The sequence below is a fragment of the Colobus angolensis genome, unplaced genomic scaffold, assembly GCF_000951035.1.
Source record: "Colobus angolensis palliatus isolate OR3802 unplaced genomic scaffold, Cang.pa_1.0 Scaffold216, whole genome shotgun sequence".
NCBI classification, from domain to species: domain Eukaryota; kingdom Metazoa; phylum Chordata; class Mammalia; order Primates; family Cercopithecidae; genus Colobus; species Colobus angolensis.
Window position 1 is genome coordinate 3,052,912 of NW_012115333.1, and position 18,430 is coordinate 3,071,341.

At 54.0% G+C, this 18,430-nt stretch overlaps 1 protein-coding gene across 1 annotated transcript in view; it reads right to left on the reverse strand.

The window, feature by feature from the left end:
* Window positions 1-7,522: 7,522 nt before the first annotated feature.
* Window positions 7,523-18,430, reverse strand: part of EFNB1 (ephrin-B1) — a 13,169-nt gene continuing 2,261 nt past the window's right edge. Inside the window, exons 2-5 of the mRNA XM_011943169.1 lie at window positions 10,781-11,058; window positions 9,919-10,011; window positions 9,592-9,720; window positions 7,523-9,436 (exon numbers count right to left, since the gene is read on the reverse strand). Of these exons, the coding sequence (XP_011798559.1) occupies window positions 9,024-9,436; window positions 9,592-9,720; window positions 9,919-10,011; window positions 10,781-11,058 (913 nt within the window). The 3' untranslated portion in view covers window positions 7,523-9,023. The remainder of the gene's footprint in view (window positions 9,437-9,591; window positions 9,721-9,918; window positions 10,012-10,780; window positions 11,059-18,430) is intronic.

Genomic DNA, 18,430 nt, shown 5'->3' on the forward strand with positions numbered 1-18,430 from the left:
GGACTGGGGCCTGGAGGAGCTTGCAGCCCACCACCCATTGCACCCTCACTGGGGACATAGCAACCCAGGCTGAGGCCAGGGAATCTTAGCGGCTGAACCTTCTGATTCAAGTGGCCAAGCAGAGGACTCAGGCTGCCTAAGGCTGAGTGACAGGAACCAAAGGCTGCCTCGGGATTCAAAGGGTAGTAAATGGCGTTTACGAAGCAATTACCAGCGCTGGGCACTGTTCTAAGGGCTGGATGTGTGTTTATTCACTTAATCCTCACTACAGTCTCATGAGATGGCTGCTACTCTCAGTCTCATCTTTTGGATGAATAAAACAGAAGCACGGAGGGGTTTGAGTAAATGACTCAAGAATTCACAACTAGAAAGTGGTAAAGCTGGAATGTAAACCCTGGCAGACTGACTCCAGAATCTGGGCTCTTAACTACCACACTAGACGGCCTCTGAAGTCACGTGGCCAGCATCAAGGGGTACAGGCCGAAGGGCCCAGGTTCCTTCTTTCCCCAAGCTGCCACCATCACTTTGCCTCAGTAATGTGGTGAAGCACCTAAGCACTTGGACTCCGCATTCTGGCTTCCAAGTTCAAGTCGTTAGGTACAACTTCCTAGCCATGTGCCTGTGGGCAAGGCACTTTCCCTCTTAGAGCCTCCATTTCCTCATCTGTAAAACAGAGATAATCATAGTCCTACCTCAGATAGGGACCTCTCCGAGACATCACTGCAGCAGAAGATGTCAATGAAGTAATGCACACGAAGTATGCAGCATGGTGCCTGGCCCACAATAAGTACTCAGTAAATGTTAGCGTTTATTGTAGGGTAATATAATAAGATGTTGACTCTCCAGATTGGCTGGATGGTAAAGTGAGCAGTGGAGGGCAGGGATAGAGCCCTGGGGTGACCGTCCCAGCCCAGTGAAGCCCATTCAAGTCGACAAATATTTCAAAGGTTTATTGATATTGCCTCTGTGCTAAACTCTGTGCTGGGCATCATTCCAGGTGAGATGCAGACATGAAACACTGGCTCTGCCCTCTAGAAGCTCACAGTCTACTGGGGGAGACAAACATTGGCAGGGTGAGCAGAAGCGCTGTGAGGGCTGAGAAGAGAACACAAACTTGGCCTGGCTTGGGGGTCAGAAGTGTCCATGAAGGATAGGCTCAATAGGAGTTTGCTAGACTACGGGCAAGGGGACAGGCGTTTCTGACTGATGGGAGCACATACAGAAAGGCACAGAGGCTTAAGGGTGCCTGTTCTGGTCAGGTGCCAGGGAGTAGCTTTGCGTTGCTGGGGTGTAAGGTGTGCGTGGTGGGGAGGGGTAGAGGTGAGAGACTAAGGAGATGGGCAAGTGCCAGATCATCCACGATCCTGAAAGCCATGCTGAGGAGTTGGGGAACGATGGACAAATATAAAAGGTAAGCAGCGATGGGCAAGATCAGGATTGAGTTTTGGAAAGATGGCCCTGGCTGCTGTTTCTCAAGAGAGGAGTAGAATGGAAGCAGGGAGACCAGTAAGAAGGCTATTGCCATCGTTCAGGCAAGAGATAAAGGTAGTACAAACCAGAGTGGCTGGTGGTATTAGGGGTGCTCAGAAATGGGCAGAGTCAAGTTCAGTTCAGAGGCAGAACTGAAGGCAGATTTCAAGGATAACCCGGAAGTTTCTAGCTTGGGTCTATCTGTGCTAAGACCTCAGCTGAGCTGGGAGCAGACACCTGTGCTCTGTAAACTTGTCTCTTTTTCCCTTTCAGTGTTTATTTTCATTTCCTTTCGGTTTCCTTGTAAAGTTAATATCAGAAAATTCCCATCTTGTTTCAACTGAACTGAAGGGAAGGGAAACGTTCCCATACTCCAGCTGGGACCAGGGTTCCCAGGGCCTCCCAGGGCCCAAGCTTTGCTGGTGACCTCTCCAGCAGAGTGATGATGCACAAACCTGGAAAGATCTGGTGGGACTAGGGCCCAGGAGAAGGTTTGGCATAGCTTGGCAGGCCTGCTGGGTGGGCGGGGGTGGGGGCGGTTTGGCCGGTATCAGGGGATGGCAGCGCAGAGAAGTGAGCAAATCCTCTTTTGCCTGTTTCAAAGGAGAATGGCTCCCTTCCCCGGGCAATGCCCCTAAGTCATGGCTATCTCTGGTCTTTTCTTCTCTGGATTTCACACCCCTAGGCCCCACTGAGGGGTGTCTCTCAGGAGCATCTGTGCCAGAGGGAGGGATCCCAGAGTCCACAGTAAACACCCCATGATAGGGGGTTGGTTGGGGAATGAGAGGGATTAGGAGGCTGTGTGGTGGTTTGAAGAGGCAATGGGCTGGAAGTCGAAAGACCTGGGTGAGGGCCAGTCCCGGTGAACTCTCTGTGTGACTGTGGGCAGTTCCTTCTTCCCCTCTTTGGGCCTCAGTTTTCCCATCCATCCAACAAGGGGGCTGGACTCGAAGGTCTCTAGACGCCCTAACAGCTTGAAAGATTCCATTCTCTTCTCTGAATCTGCCCAGGGGGAGGCCTTGGGGGCTGGGGCACCAGCAGGGGCTGAGAATTCCATAGCAATTTGCATGTGAAAGCATGTTACTGCCATGGCTATTAGTGTGTGCAGGGGGGCTAAACACAGGGCTAGGACAGCTAACTGTCAGGCTGGCTGGAAAGGCCCAGGCAGCCTGGGTGGGGGAGGGAAGAAGGCCTGCCCTGAGGTATGTGTGCACAGGCTGGCCAGCCACACTCAGTATCCAGAGACGGGTGAAACCACTGGATCTGTAAGGCTCTGCCCAGCCTTGAGATGCCCAATTCTGGGTCTGGGCTGTGAACCAGTGGGTCTGGCCCCTACGGATACCTCCAAGCTATTTTGCTGATGAGTGACTTCAGAGCTGTGTAAGGTGCCACAGGAGAGGGACCCCCAGAGAAGGGGGCAGACTATGAGTACATTTTCGTAGTCTGCTCCGAACCAGGCCTAAACCTCCCAGGACCATATTTTTCTCAGGGTTATAATGTGTCATTTTGGTAATTGCCTTGTGTAAACTTACACAATTTGTCAATATAAACACTGTGTATATATGGGTTTGTTTGGCGTGCGCGCGCGCACACACACATACACACACACACACACACACACACTCATAGGGATTCTGAGAGAACAAGGCCACACAGTATGCAAGAAGGGCAACCGGCTCTGGCCTGTGAGGCAAGGAAGCTGGGTCCAAGGCTTGGCTCTGCCAGCACTCCCTGTGTGCGCTTGGATAAGTCCCTTTCCATCTCTGGGCCTCAGTTTTCTTATGAGGGGTTTGGTCTGGAAAAGAGCTCTCAGAAAAGTCCTAGCTCTACTGTTTCCTGGCCCCTGACTTCTTAGATTCTACCTGAACCAGCATGAGGGCAGCCAGTGAGGCCGCTAGCCAGTTCCTCTGACAGGAAGGGTTCTACCCAGGAAAATCCAGCCAGTGTGGAGTCTCTGGTGCAGGGGTGGATTCTAGGGTTTCCCTTGGTTTCCCCTGGTACCCTGGAACTGAATGATCCACATGGAGTTTTTCCCTAGGGACCTGGCCAGAGAAAGGGGGCAAGCTCTTCTCTTAGAAGCCAGCTCCTCACCCACCACCACTAGAGAGGCTGGGAGGGACCAGCCATAGGACAACAGTGATAGGCAAGGGCTGAGGACACCTCTTCTAGTTTGGGCAGCTCCTGCCTATGGGCCTTGGGAAGTGTTTATCATGGGTATGTTTTGCTCAGGTACCTGGCCACGGGCTAGAGGAAGGAAGCTGGCATTAGAACCACAGGATAACTTTTTTTTTTTTTTTTGAGACAGAGTCTCGCTCTGTCGCCCAGGCTGGAGTGCAGTGGCCAGATCTCAGCTCACTGCAAGCTCCGCCTCCAGGGTTTATGCCATTCCCCTGCCTCAGCCTCCTGAGTACCTGGGACTACAGGTGCCCGCCACCTCGCCTGGCTAGTTTTTTGTATTTTTTAGTAGAGACGGGGTTTCACCGTGTTAGCCAGGATAGTCTCCATCTCCTGACCTCGTGATCTGCCCGTCTCGGCCTCCCAAAGTGCTGGGATTACAGGCTTGAGCCACCACGCCCGGCCTAGGATAACTTCTTAGGATGCTTCACAACCTCGCAAAAGGCCGACTTTGGTGGATGATAACAGCAACAGCCAGGTTGTAGGGTCCACTCTCAAAGCAGGAAGAGTCCTCTAGAAGCTCTGCCCCAGAGCCAAATTGTCTACTCCGTCTCTCATGGGAGAAGCAACAGCTACCATTTATTGGTACTTGCTATGTGCCATGCGTTCAATATTTATTAAAAAAAATGAATACGTGAATGAATGAAAGACTCACTTTAGAACCCAAGTTTTAAATCAGTGTATTCTCCATTCTATCTCTCACATTCTTGTGACTCAGTCACCAATACAAAACAGAATCAAGAGTTACCTGGGCATTGAAAGACTTTTCTAGAATGTGAGGTCTCTGGGAGAAGGGACCTCATCTATCCTGCTTTTCACTGTACTCCAGTGCCCAGACCATTGACTGGCATATAGTAGGTACTCGGTAAATATTTTCTGAATAAATGAATAAAGTTAATATTACTCCTTCATTACCCAGACAGGGATCTGCCTGCCCCTGGTCTAAAAGGGAATTATGGCAAAGCAGAGACAGGCCCTCAGGTCTCCAGCCTCTTGGTCCAGGGCTCTATCACCTGGAATAAAGGGCCCCATGGCAAACTCCTCCCACCCTCCCATATCCCTTCATCCTTATTCCCTCCAACCCCCAGCTTTCCCTTTTTTCCTTTCTCTTTGCCAGCTGAATAATTAACCATTGAAAACAGAAACTATAATTACTCTCTCCCCAATGCCTTTAAATTGCTTTCATTTTGGGTTCTATGACCCCTGTCCTGGGTGGGGGCTGGTCTCCCCCTCAGCAGCCTCCCAAAGGGGAAGCCAACCTAACAAGTGCCAGCTGGGGCCTCAGCCCCCCAGATCCAATGTCCAACTGTACAGGAGGCCAGGAGCAGATGGGCGAGGAGGGTCCCAGGCAGGCTGGGGCTGACTCAGCTGGGGTGTCAGTGGGACTGTGACGTGCCCAGGCAGGACAGGAGGCCAGGTAGGCAGGCGGGTTGGATTTCCGAGAGTGATTGATGCCAGGTAGCCAGAGGGCCGCTTGCTCAGCAGGGTCCAACCTAGGATGGCCCCAGTGGGGCCTGGGTCTTTCCGTAGGTTGCTTAGCCCAGCTTCGTGCCCCTGCCTAGTGGACACCAGGCCATTCATGTCACTGGTTCCTCAGGGAGGCCACCTGGGAGTTTAAAATCAACCAGTGCAATAAGGTCACAAGAGCCTTGGCCTTCCAGCTCCACAAGGCCTTATCTTTCAGGGAAACTGAGGCCTGGTTAGCACTTGCTCAGTTTGGCTTTATTGGTGAACTGGGCTCAGCCTGCGGAGAAAGCCAGGCAGCCCCACCCTCACCTGGGAAGCATCCTGTATCCCTGACTCACCAGGAGCTTAGGCCCAGCTGGGACAGGAAGGAGAGTCAAGGGTGGGGCAGTCTGGGGCCCTACCACTAGAGGCTCACACCTCCTGCCTCCAGCTAGCTGAGCTTGGTCCCTCCCTGACCAAGACAGATGGAAAGGGAATGGGGAGTGGAGGTGGGGAGGGCTCCTGTTTTTTAAGATCCCCAAGGAAGCATGCTTGCTCAGACTAAGGCAAGAAGTGGGAAGTCAGACCCCTCGCTCTCAAGGAATATATCTTATTTGCTTGTAGTGTAATAAAAAGGCATGCACTTGTATCCTAGAGCTTCCATTCACCTGATGTGTGTCCTTGGACAAGTTACAGCCCCTCATAGGGTCTTGGTTTCCTCATCTCAAATATAAGTCAGGTAATTTCCTACCTACCACCCTCACAGGGCAGTTTATGAGACTCAATGAAACAAAGTGTGTAAAAGCATTTGAACAAACTGGCAGGTGCTGTCCAGGTGAAGGACACAAGGAACTACTAAGCACACCGTGTGGTCAACAGTGTGAGCACCAAGCTCAAACCAGCGCCAGCCATGGCACCCATGCTAGGGCAAGGGAACAGTCAGTTGTGAAGTTTCTGCGCTACCCAGCAGATTGCCCCACTCTCCTTTGTAAAATCTCCCTTGGATTTTACTTCACACTCCCACAGCTGCTCCCAGAGGGCCGCCAGGGCTTCATCCCCCACTGGGAGAGTTTAAGGCAGCTGGTATCCTGGACTGGGTGGGGGACTACCGGAGGACACTCAGTTGGAGAAGTGTGGGAAGTGCTCACTCAACCTGAGTCAGGCTCTACCCCAGTGAGCGACACCAATCTGGCCTGAACCAACCCTGATGAGAGACCCCCAGCCCAGGCCAGGCCCCACTCTGGGCAGGCAGTCAAGCAGCAGAGGCTCCATCTGATCCAGGCACTTCCTTTGGTTAATGAGAAACCAAATAAACAGCCTCTGCCCCAGCTGGCTCTGGGAGCACCCCAGCCAGGCCCAGCCCTACACTAGCCCAACCTTCCTTCCCTCCGCCCACAGACCCTGTGGCTCTCCGCCCCCTTCCTTCTCCGCCAGCTCCCCACTTCCCTCATAGCCCGGGTGGCTCCTTAGCTAGTTCTCTGGGGCTTCCTGTTCTGGATCACTCTCTCTCTCCTTCTTCCTCCTGTTTCCTCTGCTACCTTCTTCCCCATTTTTAGCTGCTGGATCTCACTTGTCCTCTTCCCCTGACATCTGTCTTAGCCCTCTCCACAGGGAGTCCCCCCACAAGACCAGCAGGCTGCTCCAGGCTGGAGCAGGAAGGCTCCAGGCCCTGCCAGTCTGCCTCTCCGCTGTGGGATGGAGGCCAAACCCTCTTCAGGACCCTCACCACACTCTTTGACTTGAGCAGGTTACTCATCAGCCTGTAGGAGGTAGACCGGGTGCCCAAGGCTGCTCCAGCTTGAGGGTATTGATTGCCAGCCAGAAGCCCCCAAGTATGCCATGGTGGTGGCTGTGGTGTGGCCCAGCTCAGAAGCAAGATTCTTCTGGCTGAGAGGTGAACTGGGCAGCCTGAAGCAGGCCCAATACCCAGTAGGCCGCAGCTGAAGCTCAGATCTTGGGAAGTTATTTCTATCCACCTCCAGGCGTCCTGAGGCAGCGCAGGGCTGGGCCTGCCAGCAGGTCCCAGATCTAGTCCCAGCTAGGTGGTGGCAGTACTTGTGGACACACCCAGGTCCCCATGGGAACATCCCCTCCTCCATCAACCATCTCTAACTGGGCCTGTGCCAGACTGGGCAGATGCCCATGGCCTATGCCACAGAGATGACAGGATGAACAGGGGAAATGGTCTCAGGCTCCATGACGGCAGAACAAGAGAGCAGAAAAACCTGGGGTGAGGGGAGTGGCAGGAGGGGCATAGGGCATTAAAACATCTTGCTCCACTAGGATAGCCACTCTCTTCCCATACCTGCCCCAGTCACCAGTGGTTTGGGCACAGGAAAGCGCACACATGCACATACCCCCACCACACACACAAACACACACACGACTCTCACTCTCCATTTCCCAACATCACGACACCATTTTATACCCATTTCTCCATGTGGTTAATTTTTTTTTTTTAGTTCTCATTTTTTTTCTAAGAAAAAAGCAACAAGAAAATAATTCAGAGTTTATACAAAACATCTTTACATTATTTTTTTCCAAAAAGACTAGTATTTACACAAATGGCAACAGAAACAAAAACAAAAACCCTTCCGACTGCCACCTGGAAGGGGCTGGCTGTTCTGCTCCCTCTCCCACCTGGCACTGGGGTGGGCAGCTGGCCAGGAGGCAGTGTGGAGATGGATGGTGTGAGGCCCAGCTCCTTCCATGGCTGCTCTGGGAGTGCCTGCAAGGCGCACTCAAGTGGCAGTCTGTTAGCAGCCGTGCTGGCAAGGAACTGGGGTCAAAGTGCACAGCGGGCTGGCCCAGCCCCAGGCAGCCTCTTCCTCTTTCCAGGCCCCAGCCCAAGACTGGGACAGCAGCAGGAGCTGGGTTGGGTGGGGGTTACCCACCTGTGCCAGGGCCCAGAAAAGGGGCAGGCCACCTGGTCTTATACCCGCTTAGGTCTCCACCCTGGGCCTCTGTTTCCCCACCAGGCCAAAGGATGCCAAAGGTAAGGAGAGAACAGGGCGGGGGGTAGGGGGGAAACTCCCAGCTCTGCAGGGCAAATAGCCACCTGGGCACCTCACCTCCCTCCACCCCCCATGAGGTCATCTGCCTGAAGCAGCTCTCCTGTTCCCCAGGCAACAGCCAATTAAGACATTAATTACCGTGAGAGTGAGGGAGGCAGGAGATGCCCAAGAATCCCACAAGGAAGGGACTTTTTTTTTTTTTTTTTTTGGTGGAAGGGTGGCAGTGACTACCCCATTGCCAGGATAAGCCTCGTAGAAGGAGGGTCAGGAGGGGAGGGTGGGACACCTTGCCCAGTAGCACTTTCCTCTTCCATCATGGGCAGGAACAGCCCTGGCCTGCCCCTTACCCCACCAGAAATACCGAGGAGTCTATAAAAGAAATGGCATCGTATGCTTCCTGGCCGACCACATCGTGCCCCAGGCCCTCTTATACTGGCTCGGGCCAGGCTCACAAAGCCTGGGGAGGGGCTGCCTTTTACATTTTTCCATTTTTCTTCAAAAAACAGATGAAAATGAGTTGACAGCTAAAAAATGAACACAAAAGCATTAAAAACAGTGATGATAGCGGACAAGCAGTCCTGGGAAGGTGGCAAGGAGGGCGAGGGAGGGGCAGGGCCAGGGGACTGCCTCCCTGCCTGCTGTCCACCAGCGTCCAGCCCTGCCCTCCAAGAAGGGGCGCCCCCACGGAGCCCAGAGGCCTGGCCAGAGGGGGAAGGCACAAGAGCATGGGGGTTAGGGGCACAAGCACCCCCCTCCGAAGCCCAGGGGGCAGGGAAAAAGGGGGATTATAAAAGCCAAGAAACTACAAAACTAAATACAAAGGTGGGCACAGCTGGCGAGGGGAGGGGGTGTGGGGGCGAAAGGAGAGGTCCGGTCCAGGCCGACTGTCCCTCAGGGGCCTGAGGCCGTGCTGGGCACTCAGACCTTGTAGTAGATGTTCGCCGGGCTCTGGGGCGGCATCTCCTGGACGATGTAGACGGGGTGCCCGTAGTCCCCACTCACCTTCTCATAGTGGGGGCAGTAGTTGTTCTCTGTAGTCCGTAAGGGAATGATGATGTCGCTGGGCTCGGTGCCCGCTGTGCCACTGCCCCCCTTGGGACTGGCCAGGGTACTGAGCGAGAGGGCAGCCGCCCGCTGCTGCGTGTGCTTGCGGTGCCGCTTGCGTAGCTTCAGTAGTAGGACTGTCAGGAAGATGATGATGAGCAGGAAGATGACGCAACCGGCACCCACAGCCGCAAACAATGCCACCTTGGAGTTGAAGAAGCCATCCGGGTCCCCGCTGCTGCCCCCACTTGCACCTGGGCCACTCTTCTCTTCCTGGTTCACAGTCTCTGAGGAAGGGAAGTGGGGAAGAACAGTCAGCCAGGGGTCCCAGGGACACACAGCAGATTTCAGGCCAGGCCCAGCTTGCATTTCTTCAGAGACAGAGCCTAACAAGGTGACAGAGCAATGGCTCCTGACCTCTGGGAAATACATATACACTTACCATGCTTGCCGTAAGAGTCACCCAGGGAGCCCCGACTACCAGGGGCCTGTGTGGCCATCTTGACAGTGTTGTCTGCCTCCTTGCTGGGCCTGCTGGTAGTCAGCTGCTCAGGTGTCACAGCATTGGGATCTAAGAATGGAGAGAGAACAGGTGAGAAGGAGGGACCCGGCCAGCATAGGTGCCCTCAGTCATCAAGGGTGGGCCAAGAATGGCCTGGATACTGTAACCCTGCGCCCCCTACTCCTAATACACATGCACCCAGCCAGGAACATCTGTTCCAAAGGTCAAACGGGGTGGGGTGAGGGGACCCTCAGACTAGGCACTCACCTTGGCCAACCTTCATGACGATCTTCATGGTGCGTGTGCGGCACACACCCCCCTCCCGGTTTTCCAGCCCCTCCAGGCTTCCATTGGATGTTGCTGCAGGAAGAGGCCAGAGAAGTCAGAGAAGTCAGGAGGAGAGAAAGGTCTACCAGCATTACCCAGAAACTCCCATTCTGCCTCAGCCAACAGGGAGATAAACTGCAGTTGGGAGAAGCAAGCAGTTCCCATCTACCAGTGAACTTTTTCATTTTCTTCCCTTCCACTAGGAACAGAGTGGCCTAGTCCAGCCCAGGCCAAGAACAAGCCCCACCCCTGGGGGCACTGCTCCCCTATCACGAGCAGGCCATGGTCCCTCAGTAAGGTCTGCCTTTTCACTGGGATCATAATGGGGGCTTCTACATAGACTGAAAGGAATTCTGGAGTAGGAATCATGAGAACTGGGTTGGAGTCCTGACCCTATCTCTAACTCACTGTGTGATCTAAGGCAAGAAGCCCCTTCACCTTTTGGGGCCTTGGTTTTCCCTGAAGAAAAAGGCTGAATAGCTGGCTGATCCCAAAGGGCCCAGCAAATGCTACCATTCCCAATATTAGAACTTAGATGGGCAAAGAAAATAAGAGAGAAGCAACATGAATTGGAGACCTCTCCTGCCCAATCCCTGGAGCCAAGGTGAACTTGGTAAATGTTGGGGCCAGAATTCCAAGGCCAGGCTAGGAGGAGAACATGCCAGTCTTCAAAGGGTTTCAGATCCGGCAGGGCCTTAACTACATGCAATAGCACTGTACCACTTAGAAGCTCCCACTACTACAGGAGAGGAAAGAGTTAAGCCCAGGGAGAGAGCCAGAGGATGGGATGGGCGGGACTCACAGGTAATGTAGTAATCATGGTGCTTCTTGAACTCCAGACCCATGTAGTTGGGGCTGAACTCCTGGAACTTGATGGTAAAGCGTATTTCCTGCTCTGGCCTATTGCAGGTGACCAACACGTTGGGGTCGAGCACCGTGCTACAGGTATCTGCCTGCTCACGCCGCACCAGGTACAGCTTGTAGTACTCATAGGGCCGCCCTGCTTCTGCTCGGGGGCAGATGATGTCCAGCTTGTCTCCAATTTTCGGATAGATCACCAAGCCCTTCCCACTCAGGAACCTGCCCAGAAGGAAGAAGACGGTCAGCCTCGGGGTTGGGGGTGGCCCCAGGCCATTCCAGAAATAGGGAAGTGGACAAGAGCCAGGCTGGGCCTACTGGGTGGAGATGGCAAGAGCAAGCCTTCTGCCCTTCCTTCATCCTCAGGCTGGGGGTGGGGAGAGAGAACCACACTACCAGGAGGGTGTGGAAGGGGTGGCCCATGGGCAAGGCTGCCAGGCTCTGACTGCTCGGCAGGGTGGAGCACTGCCTGGCTGGGGGAGCCCTTTGTCCTAATGTGGCATTTCCACAGGGGGCTGACGTGGCCAATGGGCTGGGTACCAAGGTGTCAGGCCCATGCTACCTGGAGGTGGCAGTCTTATATACCCCCACCCCCACCAAACACTCCTTCATGACCGCTGCTACTGCCTCTCCTATACCCATACGCACACACGCACGCACACACACACACACACACACACACACACATACACACACAGCAAGCCCACACATGTCTTAGTCACCACCCCCCCGCAGCTCCCAGCCAAAGGCTGGGGGAGCTCAATCTGTCTGGGACCCATGTCTTCTCCCCTATCCTTACTAATCTTGGGCATGATGGAAAGATAGGAACAGGCATTGCCTAGAGCAAAGGGATGATGGCCACAGTCTCTGGCCAGGTGCAGCTCTGCTCACTTCCACTGCCCATTGTCCTAATGGCAATTCGTCCCACCCTCAAAATGGAAGAGGCTGAACCCCTAAACTTGATTCTTCTCATTCCTAAAAAGAACAGAGGAAAAGAGAAGGGGCTCAACCAGAGACAACAGATCATAGGAGATAGGGCCTCAGTAACCCCACTCATCTGTATCCTAACCCCTCACGTCTGTGTTGCTCCTACTCCAGCTCCTGAGAGGAGATGGACAAATGCCTTTTGAGCCAGGTTCGTATTCTAATCCAGAAGGCCAGGCACTGGGGGACAGCAGGGAGGGTCACCTGCCCAGGACCACCTATCCATAGGACTCTGTCCTTGCCTAAGCACACAGAAAGAAAATGGTGCTTTTTTGGCCATTTCTGAGCCTGGATGGGCTGGTGCTGAGAGCAAGGCAGAACCATGTAGGAGAAAGAACACAGACTTTAGAATCAGATTCCCAAGCTAAGCCCTTACTAAATATGTGACCTCCAATGCCCGATCTGAGCTTCAGTTTCTTCTCTTGTAAAGTGGGGGTGGCAAGAGCCCCTACCTTCCAATACGGTGGTGGGAAGACGAGGCAGCACATGGAGAACACCTAGCACACAATAGGCGTTCAACGTGTTTGACTGCCTCTTAGAAGCAGTCTCCCAAGAGGCAGGAGGTCAGATACTAAGACTAAGTACCTATGAGCTCACTCTCATATTTTGGAGGGGAAACAGGAAGAGAAGATACGGTTCCGTTATCAAGGACTTTACTGTCCAGTTTGGGTCGGAAAAGTAAATAACCCACACTCGAGTGATAGACAACATCAGGCTATCTGTAGGTATGTGTGAGGATGATGATTCAAGCAGCAAGGGCTGGAGGCAGGGAGAGGAAGGAGATAGCTCATCTGGCCAGGATGGTCAGAGATGGATCCACAGGAAAGGCAGGATGAAAGTGGGTCCTGGGTGAGGAATAAGAAGTCAACACACTGCGAGAGTAGACAGCAGTGGCTAGGACACAAAGCTCGGGCCAGTGATTGGTCCAGCTTGGCTGGGAGTGAGGAGAGAGAAACAGAAGAAGATGTGGAAAAGTTCACCTGGGGCCAAACTGAAAGGCCTCAAGTGTCACAGCAAGCAGGGTGGGTTTCATCCCATTGGAGAGAGGCTCTCAGAAGGACAATGGAAGGCTTCAGGCAGTGCTTAAAGAGAATGAAGCTGACAGTGTCATGCACCAGTTCACAGGCTACCACAATCATCTGAGAAAAGAGTGGTTCCATTTCCTGAGGGCCCCTTACACCAAAGGGACAACAAGCAATACGGGCCTACTGGGAGCTCTGGGCAAATGCCTTTGCAATGCCAAACCTGTGTCCTCATCTGAGGGACGGAAATGATACCCAAGTAGGCAAAGAGGGAAACTGACCACATGGATGAAGTGGATGAAGAAAAGCAGCCTTTCCTCCATGTCAAGTGAGGCTCCACCAAATTGGGAGCTGCCATCTTGATGTGCAGGAGGGTAACAGCCAGAATGAGATGGCCTCCCCACTGGTACCTAACTACAGAGGGCCCAGAAAGGAAGTAGGCATGGGATGGAAGCCTGGATAAACATTTCAGATGGAACACCCCTGTCCCATGCACCATACAAAGCCAACAAGTTTCCCCAAAGCCTCTAGAATTATCCAGGCATTTTTTTTCCTTTCCAGTGCTCACAATGGTTCCATCCAGATGGCAGGATGAGACAACTGCTCACATCTTAGAGCTAGCAGGAAGCTTGGAGTCCAGGTCCTTGATGTGAGGGAATGAATGATCAGATGAACGTTCCCATTGAAAAGAGGGGTCTAAACCTACCTAGGACAGTAACCCGATGGGTCTAAGAGGCCCTAAAACATTGCCTGAATCGTTGTACTGTTACATCTCAACAATACATATATATGCAGCCACATAGAGGGCACGGAAAGGGAGACAGGCCAGCTCAGCTTTCTAACCACTCGGTTCTGGCTTACTCACCTGGGAGTCCTGTCTACCCCAAGTGCAGTCTCCCATTGCCACCTAGGTTCCAGAGCCCTGGAACAGGGCTTCTGGCTAATTGGGGTTCTACCTTGAAGCCAGGGGCATTGAAGAAACAGATGTCTACATGATGGAGGAGGGGGGAGAAGAGAGAACTATTGCCCCCAAAACCCCTCAGAGTCTCTTCAACCTCGGTGAACAGACTTCATAAATATTCATTAGTTCATTTGCATAGCAGCTGGTAGAGGGAAACTCACCTTCCCCTAAAGTGCAGAAGGGAGTGGAGCCTGATGAGACCTGCCTTCCCTGACCCTGATCCCCCATACTGGTAACTTTCTTAGCATCTTCCCTACCACTGGGCAAACCTCGTCTTGACATGTCAGAAGCTCAAGAGAGTAGTAAGGGACCATAAGGGATGGGTGTGTAGCCAGTGAGAGTGAAGCCCAAAGCTAGGTAGAATACTAGTCATACTTTGAAGGGGGACCCTACAGTTCTCCCCTCTTACCAGATTAGGAGTAGGAGTAAGGGAAGAGGAGGAAGAGATGTCCCCAAGTGAAAATCTTTATCTCCCCCACCTTACTTCCCCCTACCCCATGACCAAGCCAAGCTTTCCTGCCTGGGGCCACCCCCAGACAAAGCCCTTTCTGAAAAATAAAGGGATTGACATGGCTCAGCAGGAAGCCTGAAGCAGGTCGCCATGGTAACCCCTGAGGCCTTCCCTCTCCAGCCTCTGATAGCCCTGGGACCCCAGGGCGCCACCCCAGGGAGTAAAAGGACTTAGGGGAGGCAGCCTAAGTTATTCCAGCTCTTGCCCTCCACCTAGCTCAAGTTCTACCTTCAGCCTTTCTACCTAGCTTAGAAACACCACCATGCCATCACTGCCACAAAGAATCCTGGGATATGAAAAACCTGAAGGGGCTGGGGACAGGAGCCTCCAAGGCCCTGGACTGGCCGGAATCCAACTAACCAACAGCCCCCTCCTTGTTTTCTCCAGATAAGCCCTTCTCCACCCATCTGAATACAATTTACAGGGGGCAGGGAGAGCTTGCAGCTAGGAGGGTCTTGCCCAGAAAGCTGCCCACATCCCACCAGCTCTATACTTCTTTCCCTGTCACCCTGCTCTCAGGATCTAGCAACTTGTGGTCAGAGAATGGCCAAACGGGGAGCCTGGTTCTAGGCCATGCAAGTCCAAGTCTGGTAGAAGACTCTAGCCTCAACCTCGATTCAGTGACCTCACCACCACTGCACCTGTACCCACCAGGGTGGCAAGACCAGTGGAGGACAGACCCCAAGCCAGAGCTCAAGTCTGTTCTCATCCCAGCTAGGGTGGGGAGCCCCCAAATTAAAGGCTCCTCTTTAACTCCCCCAGCTCCACCCAGCCCCCGAGGCTGGCAGGAGCAGGCCTGGCGTGTCCCAGCAGTGCCCGCCCAGGCGTGGGTGGGCAGGAACAGCAGCTGGGTCCTGGCACACATAGCTCTGTCGGAGGCAGGGAAGCCAGGAGAGTCCTGGAGGAAGTCACCCTCCCCACCTACAGTGAACTATGCCCTTCCCTCTGCCCCACCTGGCTAAAGCTAGTGTCCATTATGAATTTAACACCCCCCCTCCCTGATGTCGACGTCTGCTTTCTGTGGGGTCCCTGAGAAGAGAGATTCTTGGCTCAGAGAGGAACCAAAGGTGCCACTCAGAGCTCTGCAGGGAGTGTGCCAGGCAGTGAGTTGGCTGCCTTTAGTTCAGGTCACCCAAGCAGTCAGCGCTGGGAGGTAGGCCTAGCAAAGTCAAATGAGGAAGTTGGAGCACAGCTCACCCCACACAGACAGGGCCTGAGTCACAAGGACAGATGCTTGCACACCTGCGAGGTAAGAGGGGAACTCAGGGGCAGGGAGCCAGGGCCTCTTCCCAAACCCCACCTTGAATTCCTGTCTCTCCTACATTTCAAGGCAGCAGGAATGAATGGCACACAACACAGCTCTGCCTCCATAGGCAAGTCATTGACTGGCCTGAGATAAGTCACTTCCCTTGTCCGGGCATATGCCTTCTTATCTGGAAAATGGGGCCAATACCTACTTCCCAGGGCTGTTGGGAGCATCCGATGAGATCATATATGAGAGTGCATTGTAAGTAGCAAGGTGCCGCCTGCCTATTAGTTAGCATGCCAAACACAGCATTATTTAGAAGTAAAAAGCTGAAGGAGCTTACATTCCTGGCTGCTAGCACCCTGACCCAAAACAATGACCGCGAAACACACCCAAGAGGGGCTGCTATGGTCTGCGGGGCAAGGAACCCAGAATGTGGCTGGTGAGCACCCCTGTATCTTAGTTCCTCTAATAATCACAAAGTGGACTCTCCCCTAAACCTGGTGTTCCCATGGCAACTAGCAGCCTCCTGGCTGGCCCACTCTCTCTCCTTTAGTCCCTAACCCCAGAAAACAGTGATGCACCATAGTATCCAGGGCCCACCCATCCCCATTCACCTGAGCAGATGAGACAACAGAGAGCCCAAGAGAAGAAAGGGAACCCTTGATTCGGTCCCTACCCCAGCCTCACAGGTCCTTCTTGCCCTTGCCTGGCTGCCCTGTGTGGGAGTGGGGAGGCAGGGGAACAGGGGACTTTAGGAGCTGCTGGATTCTCATCACTCTCAGGCCCTCACCTGTGGCCAATCAGCCACAGAGTAGAAGAGGTCAGGTCCCTAACCACCCCGGAAAAGGGCCCCCTGAGCTGGCCTCCCCAGGACTGTGAGCTGGAACAGCTGTGTGGGGCTGGGGCCAACACTTTGGCTTGGAGCAGGCAAGCATGGGTTGGGGTCTGCAGCTGCCCCCACCCATGCTGGAGTCAAGGGTCCCGGATGCCAGGCCGAACCCCCCCACCCCCGCCCCCTTGTAGGGAACGTTTGTAATGTGATCTCAGGCATATTCTGACTCCCTGGAGGTGAGGGAACCTGAGTGGGGGGCAGGAAGGGGTCAGGACGGGACTGAGAGACTGAACTGCAGCAGCTGGACTTGGCTGAGGACTCAAGTGTGAGGCCTGCCGGCTGCCCCAAGCTCCCAGGGGAAGTGGCTGCGGGAGGGGTCTTCTAGGACCGTTTAGATAACAGCCCCCCAACTCAGACACACACACACACACACACACACACACACACACACAGGTTCCTAAAATAAAAAAAACTCTAGCAGGACCAAACCCATCCCCCCACCTTGTGCTCATGGGGCAAATCTGACAGGAGGGGCCAAGGAGGCAGAAGCTCCTGCCACTCAGGGACTAGCACCCCAGAAGGCTCCAGCACCAATTTGGGAAAGAGACTTGGGAGTCTTGGGCCAGCCCTTCCAGCTTCCCCTCTCAGTCAGGGCTGGGGCCAGGCCACAAGCACCTTGGAACCTGGAAGCAGACCCCCAACTCCACCACTTCTTTATTTTGATTTTTTTTTTTTTCCCAAGGAGGAAGCAATTAAGCAGGGTTTATAGGCACTGGGAGATTTTCTTTTTTGGGAGGGGGGTTGCCAGCTTCTGACAGGGCTGAGGAGAGAGACCAAAAGCCGGGAGAGGACGAGGGGAGGGAAGAGAGAAAATGAGCCTGAGAGAGAGAGCACGGGCATGTGCAAGAAACAAAAGGACTTGAGAAAAAGAGGCAGAGAGTGACTAAGAGTGAGAGGGAGTGTGAGAGCGAGGCAGAACAGGCGAGCCTAGCTGGAGAGGGGAGGTGAGTGCTGCTCACGGAGGGTGTGAGAGGGCGAAATGACACGGGCCTGAGAGGAGAACTCGGGCAGGAGGCAGAGAGGGAGGGAGACAGAGAGGGACTGTTTATTTGAAAGGCTATGGCAGCCTGAGGGTTGGGCGCGGTGGCAGAAGCAGCCCCCGGAACTCTAGGAGAGCTGAGGGCAGTGCCTCCTTCCCGTCCTCGTCCTCTGGCCCCCATCACCCCAAGCCAATACACACAGACAGTGGCTGCATTCCAGACCCCTGAGCCTGGATGGAAGCGGGGTGCACCAGGATCAGTCCCTCACCCTTCTCAGGATCTACCCAATTACAGAATGGAATTCGGACAGGTTCTAGAGTTTTCAGCCACCCCCCATCCCCACCCCACAATGCCTGCCCTCAGCTTGAGGTGGATGGGGAGGGGGGTCAGAGAGGAGACCACCCCCCAAAACCTGTAAACCAGTCCAGAGCACTAAAGGCTCTGAGCACAAACGGGGGGGGGGAGCACAGACAGATCGTGTTTCTTCCAGCACCCCCAACTCTGCAGGAGGGCTCCTTTCCAGCTGTGGAGCTGCAGGCTGTCTCTGGTTAGAGACCCGAGAGAGCAATTAGGTCACTCCCATGAGCCCCTGTGATGGGCTACCCCAGGCGGATTTCAACTCTCCTGGCTCAAGAGAGAGCATTTCCAGCCTCCACCCTTACCGGGGAAACTGAACACTTCACAACCTTCCCCCCAGGCTCAAGCAACCCAGGGCTCCCAGAACATTTTGAGCCCCTGCTGTTAGGAGAGCGTTGTACCCCATTTGGCTTCTGGGTAGGAAAGAAATTCTTGCCAATCCCTTTCCTTGTACCCAGGCAGAGCCCTCCACCCCGACCCTGGTTTAGCCATCCTACCAACCAGTAATAGGACTCTACCTTAATCGAGGAGAAGAAAACTAAAGCTGCCTTCTCCCACTCCAGGGCTGAGAGATCAAAAGTCCCTGGGACCCAAGAGGCCAAGGTAGGCAGGAGCCTGGGAAGTTACCGGGGGCGGGG